General features: G+C 45.8%; 1 protein-coding gene across 1 annotated transcript; it reads left to right on the top strand.

Annotated features, from left to right (window-relative positions):
• Positions 1-1,091: 1,091 nt before the first annotated feature.
• Positions 1,092-7,378, top strand: LOC109757386 (SH3 domain-containing protein 2). The gene is made up of 10 exons (XM_020316208.4): positions 1,092-1,811; positions 2,221-2,337; positions 3,500-3,569; positions 3,660-3,808; positions 4,151-4,252; positions 4,493-4,690; positions 5,475-5,537; positions 5,666-5,863; positions 6,604-6,678; positions 6,928-7,378. Exons 1-10 carry the CDS (start codon positions 1,752-1,754, stop codon positions 7,054-7,056), a joined length of 1,161 nt encoding a protein of 386 aa, XP_020171797.1. The 5' UTR covers positions 1,092-1,751; the 3' UTR covers positions 7,057-7,378.
• The last annotated feature ends 2,304 nt before the right edge of the window (positions 7,379-9,682 follow it).

The following is a 9,682-nucleotide window of genomic DNA, read 5'->3' as shown; positions in this document are numbered from 1 at the left end:
ACACGACGGTCACAAATATTTTACTTGTGAGATGAGATTAGATGACGGGGTAGGCTTGACCTCGCAGAGCCACGCGCCTACGCCGACGCGAGAGCGACCGAGCACAAGAGCGCTTGGCTGGCACCTGGCAGCAGTCAAAAGCCGGCCACCAGCACCATCTCATCCCTGGTGGTGTCGTCAGCGGAATGGCCGGCGTCTTAAACAAAAAACGAGCACGATGGCCGGCGAGTAGAACAAAATACAAAGATTTTGTCCGATGCAGATTAGATAAGCTGCGGGCCGCCGTGAGATGGCTGCAAGAAAAGCTCGAGACTCGTGAGCCGCTCAAAATCGACTCGAATTTTAGCTTGACTCGAAAATAAACGAGATAAGTTTGGACATTTTATGTAACTCGACTAAGAAACGAGCCGGTCTCGAGTCAATACTAGCTTGCTCGATTTTAGCGCGATAGATCGACGCCTCGACATGATATCATTATGTTGAATGATCATGCCATATATTAATTGGAAATAAGATAATTTATTACCATATATGTTGCCCTTGTCCATGATTTTCTCTAGTTTCTTTACGAACAAATATGAAAGTTTAATTAAGTGCAAAGAAGATTTAGGCCTTATTTCTTTCAAAAAATATTTAGGTCTTGGGCCAATAATTTTTTCCCAATTATATGTCTATCGCGAATCATTATATTATTTGGGTACTAAACTTTCGGTCATGAGAGAATACGTCAAAATACTTTGAAGAAATTTATATTATCATCATCTTGATTGGAGTAATAAATTTTTAGTGCTTTCTCATGTCGTGTTGACCCTTTTCTAGTTAGGATATTCATCATAGATTTATGATTCTCATTTTGCTCGAAACTAACTTAAGATCAACTCGAGATCGTTATAAGTTGAGCACGAGTCATGTTTTACAGCTCGGCTTTGAGCTTCACTCGGTTTGAGCTCGCTCGAATTTTTATATGAGTTGAGCCGAGCCAACTTCAACTCGCTCGAACTCGACTCGTTCGCGGGGGTGTTCGGCGAGACGTACGGCACCAAGTCCACGCCTCCGGCACTTTCGGTTCATTCGCCCCTACGCTCCCCGTCGCGTCGGGTCGCTCTCTACGCGCGCACCCCCAGTCAGTCCCACCTCCCACGCGCACGGCAAGGCGCGCCCCCAATGGCGTGGGACTAACGCGCGGCTCGGCTCGGCTCGACGGTCCGGATCAATTCCGTCACACGCCCAGCGTTCTCGCTTTCTCTGGAAACCGGAACACTCTCATTTGGCCATTTCTACGGTCCAGCTTAGCGGTTCGCTCTACAGTTTGGTCGGCAGCCGTCACCGTCGTCGGCTGGCGCGCTCCGTGCCCGCCGCCGCCGCCGCCTCGGTTGCGGTTGCCAGGCAGTTACTTGCCTTACCGCCAGAGCGACCACGGCAGCAGCTACTGCCTTCCGCTTCCGCTTCCGCACCAACCCCACCACCACCACCACCACCACCATCGTCACCGCCACCACAGCAACCCAACAAACCGCGGAGAGGCGAGGGGCGGTTGCTCTACTGCTGCTCCCTCCTACCGCTGTACCGGCGCCGCGCTACTGCGCTCCGCCGCCGGCCCCTTCTAGCGCTTCGCTTCGCGTCGTGTAGCAGGAGAGTGCTACCAGCGGGTCGCTCCGCTTTCCCCAGCCGCTCTCCTATTATTCCCCCAATTCCTATCTACCGCCGGAGAGGCGCCGTTCGCTTTTGATCGATCCTATCGGTCGGCGCGGATGGAGGCGCTCAAGAAGCAGGCCAGCAAGCTGCGGGAGCACGTCGCCAAGCAGCAACAGGTACGGGTTCCCCTCCCAAATTCCACAAATTCAGCCTCCCGCTGATCACCGGGTCGCCGGAATTTCGCCCGGAAGTAGAAATAGGGTTCTTCCCCCGGCAATTGCTCCGCCACTCAATTCCACACAGAGTTAGTTTGAGAATTTTTGAGGTTATGGGTAGTGACCACTGTATTGGGAGAACAGAACAGAACAGCAGCCATTGGAAGGGAGGGAGTGAGTTGCATATCTATTCTTTAGGTTTCTGACACTAATCTGGACCTACTCATTTCTTGTACGTTTGACTGTGGATACCCACTTATTCGGCAGCTGAGCCTAATTTTACTTGGTCCAATAGAATGAATGGTTCGAGCATCATATGCCATGCTTCTTTGCCTGTTCCACTCTTGAGAGAGTTACATTTACGTTGCAGGCGGTTCGCAAGACGTTCAGCGCACGCCATAATCAAGACACTTCGCTTGTTGATGAAGCTGAACTTGAGTGCCACCAGAATCTCCAGAAGCTTTATAATACCACAAGAGCAGCTAAAGTATGCCTTCCTTCGGTTTGTTACCTGTGATAGATAAGAGATTACTTACGGTACATTGTACTACTGAGTTTTAGGTGTAGTATTAAGTTAATCCAACGATTGATATGGTTCGCCTAAAAGCTCAGCTTGAGGATAGCTTGGTAATTTCCGACTAGGCTAATATTCTCAGCTTTGGGTTCTCTCACCCGATCGATTCAATGCCTCCAATAATCCAGAAGGAACAGGAAAATTAACTGCTCACAACCACATGACCTCGCCTCCCTGCAAACGATCCCAATATAGCTCCGCCGTATGTGACGATCGCCGCCACACGTGATGAGCGCAGCTGTATGCCCGCTCCTCCCTTGCGCCGCCACTGTCAGGTGAGAAGCTGCTGCACGGAAGGTCGACGAGGAGGGCGATGCCGCCAATCGCTGCTCGTTGTCTCCCTTTTCAACACCAACAATGATGAAGCATGGAATCCAAGAGCTCATGCAAAACTTTAGCACTAGTCTGGTCACTGATCTTAGCAGTAGCTGGATGATGCGTGTTACATGTAGGCTACCACAAAGAGCTTACAGGCTATAAAATAACAGCATCACATGTTACATAGCGAATTTGGGACACAAATGAATCAGTTCCACTACTGTTTTGTAACTTCAGAGAGAAACAGTGTGTACGACACGTTCAATCCATGTCCTTATCCAACCATATAAGTTCCACAAAAAACTGTTTCGCTCGACGCCAATTCCAAATCCAAGCCTAAACAAGCGTGGACGTCGAACTCGACGGAAGGCAAAGTGTGATGTGCTTGGCGGCCAGGCGATGGAGAGCAGCGTGCTCTCGCGCCTAGACCCGCGTACCCCGCACCCACTACGATTCATCCCCAACCCGATGTGGGCCACCACCACTCCACCAACAGCATGAACGGCAGCTCCGGCGGCATCCCTCCAGCCGTCGCCCAGCTCGTGGATTACCAGCAGAAGCTGGATGCTGGACTGCCCGAAGTGCCCTCCATGCCTGAATATACTACAAGAATTCTAGTGTAGTATTGTTATTATATCTTAGCCGCTGCATCATAAAAATAAACGGCATAGAATAATTTAATGTACTGTAAAAGGACTCAAAGATAACTAGTCTAGCCGATTGTTGTAAAGTGAATTGGTTGTGTCTCATTTTGTAGCATTTCCAACGAACCATTGTACGAGGACTGGAGGGTTTTGTTGCTGTTAGCACCAAACAGATGGAGATAGGTAACTTCACATTGTTTTTTGTTGTTGTTGTTGTATGTGCATATGCTTCTATTTTGAGATGTTGTCAAGCTATAATGTTTCTTCCTGTAGTGAAAAAGCTAGCTGAGGATTGTTGCAAATATGGAAACAACAATCAAAATCTTGGTTTTGTTCTTGGAAAGGCTTCAGTTGAGTTTGGTAAATCCCACAGCCAAATGGAGATAGAGCGGGAGAAACTTCTTAGAGTTCTTGGAGAGCAGGTGATGGCTATTCCCATCCTCAGTTTCACTATTTCATAAGTTTCTCAACATCACAAATGTTGCCTTCATGGCGTTATGTTTATTAGTCCGAAACATCTATGTTGTGATATATTTTCCTTTTTACCCTTGAGTGGAATGTCATCTGAAGCTAGACGTGGTTTATTCTGTTAAAATTTACAAAATAGTATCAAAGCAAGTAGTGAATGCCAAATGTGATATGATGATTTGTGCATTCTAAAATGCACATATAACTTCTTTATGATTACATCTAACTAATGACATCACATTTTCTGATTCAGCTGTATTGCTACTGTTTAACCATTTGGTTTTTCCTACCCACAGGTTTTTGAGCCTCTTCGAGAAATGATAATGAGTGCTCCTCTTGAAGATGCTCGCTTGTTAACTTACCGCTATCAACGGATCAGACAAGATATGGAGTCTCAGGTAATGAATAGCAGATGAAAAATTATCTTCTCCAGAGCAGTGGTTATGCCAGGAGTTAGTACCTGTGATTTCACTCCTTTAGCTTCCATAGACTAATACATAAAATTAGAAATTATAGCAAAACAAAGTGGCATTTGGAAAAACCTGTGTGGTCAGCTGATCACAGAGCTACTCGCCTAGCACTGTAACTACTTCAGAGATCCCTGCCTGATACTAAAAAGACAATGTTTCTCTTATTAGATAGCTGATGTGGTTAGAAGGCAACTGAAGTCGAAGGAGAGTAGTGGTAATACAGATTCGGTGAAACTGCAACATGCAGAGTCAAAACTATCAGAGCTCCGAACTACGCTGGCAGCATTAGGAAAGGAAGCAACGGCAGCTATGGAGGCTGTAGAGGCTCAGCAGCAACAGATTACCTTCGATCGTCTTCTTGCAATGGTATGGTACGCCTCACTTTTATTTCAGAATATGTACTTATGTTGACGGCTGAGATTCCTGTGGTATGGTACGGCCACTTATGCTATAAACAGAACGGTCATAAATTGCCTTTTGGTTTTGTTGATTAGAAACTTCATTTCTAGGATAGAACTTCATTTCAATGACTTATCTTTTTATTCTGTTCTGCCTGTGTGCATGTGCACGTGTGGTCATATGGGTACATTGCTTTTGTTCTCAACCCTGATGTGTGGGTGCCTAGTTACTGATCTACTCCCTCCGTATCAAAATATAAGACGTTTTTTCGTCTAAATTTAGAACAAAAAACGTCTTATATTTTGATACAGAGGGAGTATTTTTTTTACCAAAACTGTACTTACTGATTAGAAGTAAAACAGTGCCATGTAAGTTTTGGCATATAAACAATTCTTATAGTTTGGCCCAATCCCCTTGAAAGTATCCTGGAAATTAAATATGTCTTCTAATTACCAGGTGCCTTTTTAAAACATAGTTTGGATTTTCTGTCCGTTTGATGTGATTGGTGATATGTGTGATTTAGATGTTGAACATGGGTATGTTTTTTTTTCACTTGCCCCTAAATAAGTCAGGTAGCTTTTTTTGTTAATTTTCCTACTTCAAGTTTCCCACTCCTGGATTTGACACTCATGAGCTCCAACCAAATATGCATACGCCTCATGTACCGTATGTGAAATTTGATAACTTTGATTGAACAGAATTGAGCATTAAACATTAATGAGCGTTATCTTATGGTGTGCCCCACTTGCAGGTTGATGCCGAGAGAACTTACCATCAGAACGTTGCTGATATTCTGAACAAACTTCATGATGAGGTGCATAGCTATTTCTAAATAATGGATTATTTGACCTGTACTGTGCATTTTTAATGCCCTAAACGTTGAAAACAGATGTGAGTATTTTCTGCTGAAGGTTATTGCCATTTTTCTGCTGATTTGCACAGATGCTCAATGCAAGACCCCATGAAGAGTCAGACAACAATGATGACGTGCCATCATCAGATCCATCATCGGAGCCTAAAGTATCATCACCTAAAGTATCACCGACACATGTGCACTCAAATAGCATATCAGAAGATCCAGCATTAACTGAAACTAGCGAACCTACAAGGAATGGTCAGGAAGTGCATTATGTTGGGGAGGTACGTACGCCTTTTGCACCGCATATTTGGCAGATCAGTTTGTAGTGTGTCATCTCTACTGTTCTTCACTCTTTTATATTGTTGCTGTGTACTCTGTATCATGTTAGACCTTAGTTCCGTACTGGCATGAGCTATTTTAGACAGACTGATGGTAGGTTTTTTGGAAGCCCCAGAAAGCTATCTCTGGAACTGCTCCATATATTTATTTATAAGTAGATTATAAACATGTGCTTTCTCATGGCTGATTTTTACGATGTCAAGTTCATTTGATTGATTCATAAAACAAATGTTCATCTGATTCTCCAGCAATCAAAGAAATCAAGAAACTGTTTGGTAGCATAAGAAAGCCATAAAATATGCTGTTAGTAGCATGATTATCCAAAATCATGTGAGTACCCATTTTGTTGAATCAGAACTGCAGCTTAGACAGTGCTTAATATGATCGATGAATATCCCGTGCTGCCATTCTTTCAACAAAGCTCCTCGCCTACCTTGCATTTCATGTTATTCTTTTTTTACACCTGCTAAATATAGTAATACCACATAAAAATGCTGGAGTGGAAATTCCATGTGGGTTAATCCACACACAAACAACAAATATACGCAATAAAAGGATGGCAAGGAGTATTTGGCAAGATTAGTTGTTGAGTAATTTTAGCAACTGCAGCACACTTGCTGTACTGAACATAGCATTTCATCACTCCAGAAGCTTAACACTTGATGACTTCCTTGTCGTGCAGGTAATCCATCCTTTTGATGGTCAGGCTGATGGTGAGCTCAGTATCTCCGTGGGTGATTTCGTTGTGGTCCGCCAGGTACACTCGGTTTGCACATCAGCATTCACTGTTGTAGATTTCATCCATCCATTATTCGTGTTACACCTCATGGCTAAATTTCTGAAGTAATGAACCACACCTTAATTCATACCCGCAGTAAGTTGGGTAACTGCTGCTGCATGAACATGATGAGATGCAAGGCAACGCATAACTGTCCATTTATAAGAAGAGAGAACACATGGGGCCGGCAGTGCTAAGCAAGCAATCTTTGTGTGTCTGTCTTGACAGGTGTCTCCAAACGGATGGTCGGAAGGGGAGTGCAAAGGAAAGGCAGGCTGGTTCCCATCTGCGTACGTAGAGCAGAGGGACAAGGCCCCGGCAAGCAAGGTGATAGAGCCTGGACGTCTGACTGCGTGATCCCTCTTTCTTCTTGTACTAAATGGCTGCTGTTCATCGTCCTGCTTTCTCCCCTGTACATGATATGAGGTACTTGCTCAGGACTGCTCGGCATTTTGTAGAACTTTTTTATATCTTTCTGTGCAGATTCTTCTTGTGCTTATGTAAAAGACATAGTAGTAGCATTTTGCCTGTTAGGATCTCTCTTCTGTTTTTCTTCTTCTTTATTCGATTCGACACGAATGTATAGAAGAGCTACTTATTTGGTCATGGGATGCTGTGTTCTTCCCCCTGTTATGTGGAAAGCGTTCCTGCTGAATCAGTGTTTATCGGTTTCAGAACAGTGATAGATATTGTCACAACTCTTGTTTCTTGTTTTTTCTCTGTTGGATCGAGATTCCCTGTTGCTATTCTTGTCAAAACCGAAAGAGTAATAAAGGAAACCGACGCGACTGGAGCCATCCGGTGTATCCGTTTGGGCAAAAGAGGGTTGGGCGTTGGTTGGATTTTTCTTGGATCCATCTTTCTGTTCAAGTCTGATGAACCTTAACTGCAACAGGAACACTTGCTTTCTTTTCCCTCACTGACTCACCGGCTGCAACAGAGACAGTTTCGTTGGGCTCTGAATTTATTGGCCCTCCCTCCCATGCTTTTTATCAATCTCTTTCGCTGCTGGTCCGGCCAGTGCGTAGCTCTACTCTAGGCCACCATCGCATAGCTATTTCTTGCGCCTGCACGCACATGGAGCTCGGAAAGCTCGCAGCCTCAGCCACCGTTTCGTCACGAGTGAAAAAAGAAAAGAAAAACTAAACTCAGCGAGGAAGAGACCGACAGTGCTGGCGACATGGTTGAAAGCGCAAGTGGCCGTTTGTGGTGTCCACGGATGGATTGATTGATTGGCTCCTAGCTCACCGATCTTCCCAGGCCCGAGGCCGCCGCTGGGGCCTCCGGCAGTTATGACGGCGTGCTCCTGCTCGCCTCTCCTCGTCCGTCGCTGCCGTTTCCATTTCCGATCCAGCCGCGCACAAAAGTCATGGGTGGGTGGCTCTAGGAGAATCGCTTCTCGCTAGCCATCTGCCGAACGCTAGCAGAGCGCAGTTGGTGTTCACTGGCGCAGGAAAGGGACGTCGGATTACAGGAATCTAGCTAGCCTTTTGTGCTCGGTTTTCTTGGCGACAAGTACTCTGGTACAAAACGTTTATTTTGGGTGAAAGTACTCCATGGACCCACGCATTTACGAGCCGCCGGTTCTTTGCCACAAGCCCACAAGAGAGAGAGTCCAGTGCCAGCAGGCATTGCTCTTTGTTGAGACGTGTTTTTACTAGTAGACTGGACGGATGAGGCGGGGTGAAAAATGGCGGCTGGCTTTGGCAGGCGGACGGCGAGGGTGAAAGGGTCACATCGGATCACAGGAGAGGACATCGGCTATGAGACACGGAGACACCACAGCTCAGCGACCTCTGGCGCCTCGTCGGCCGGAGCGCCGGACCCACCAACGGACCTCCTCCCAGCTTAATCACTAAGATTTGTACTTTAATGTAAAAAAACGCTCATATATTATGAGATGGAGGGAGTATGTGTATTTGTTAAAGCTTCCCATCCCCAATATCCGCCTCAAATGTTAGGGTGAGCTACCGGATCATTGTTTGGACAGTAAAACAGAAAAACGTCATCCAAGCGGATGGGGTAAATCCAACTCGAACGACTGGGCTGACCGGCAAATCCGTACCTAGCTCATATGTGGGGTGGATAGGAGACGTCCGGACGCATCCGCGACGTAGGGTTGGCCGCAAGGTCTGTGTTATTTCGCTTCAAGATATCTCCTTCCTTACCTGACATGCTCTGTTCCTTTTTTTACCTCATCCGCACAACCGTCATCGTAGGGCAAAATGGACAAAATTGACCTATGGGCAAAACAATTTCACAAAGTGAACCGTCGGTGACAAAAATTCACCTAGCTGATCGTTTTGTGTGGCGCTCGACAGCCCGGCGCCACACTACACTGTGCAGCGCCTGACTGACAGGCGCAGCACACCAGGCCAACGTGGCAGCCCGAGGCCACGCCCGACCCCACCCCTGATGTGCAACGCCTAGCCGACCGGTGCCATGGCTCATTGTGCAGCGCCTAACTGTAAGGCGCCACACAGCCATGTGCAGCGCCTACACATTAGGCGATGCCCTCCCCCATCAGACCCCCATTACTTCCAGTACCAAAACAGAGAGCGCGACGGCGGCTCTCTCCTCTCCCCTCTCAATTCCCTCTCCAAAGTTCATTAGATCTGGTGATTTCTTCTATGGATTTCTTCCCCAATCCCTCCTAGAAGGTAATCTCTTCCGTTCCCCTTCTTTCTATCTGAAAAATCTTACCCATTTTTCAGATTTGTGCAAGTTTCGGTGGAAGTGGAACCCTTGTTTCGCTGGCATTAAAAATTTGTATGTAAAATGGAAATACTTTGTGTGAATTAGGATTTGTAGATGATTTGTAATCATTGTGGAACCCTAGTATTGTTCATTTGTTAAGTGCTAGATGAGTATGAAATTCCTAGATGAGTATTTTGTAGATTAGTATTTAAATTAGTAGAACTAGATGAGTATTCCTATTCGTAGATGATTTGTTGATTTGTGGAACCCTAGTGTGGAACATATG

This window comes from Aegilops tauschii, chromosome 4, assembly GCF_002575655.3.
Source record: "Aegilops tauschii subsp. strangulata cultivar AL8/78 chromosome 4, Aet v6.0, whole genome shotgun sequence".
Classification (NCBI taxonomy): Eukaryota; Viridiplantae; Streptophyta; class Magnoliopsida; order Poales; family Poaceae; genus Aegilops; species Aegilops tauschii.
This window is presented reverse-complemented; position numbering and strand designations above follow the sequence as displayed.

Coding starts and splice junctions, on each gene's coding strand:
- LOC109757386 (XM_020316208.4), top strand. CDS start 1,752: ATGGAGGCGCTCAAGAAGCAGGCCAGCAAGCTGCGGGAGCACGTCGCC. Junction 3,809..4,150: donor TTAGAGTTCTTGGAGAGCAG/GTGATGGCTATT, acceptor TCCTACCCACAG/GTTTTTGAGCCTCTTCGAGA. Junction 5,864..6,603: donor AAGTGCATTATGTTGGGGAG/GTACGTACGCCT, acceptor CTTGTCGTGCAG/GTAATCCATCCTTTTGATGG.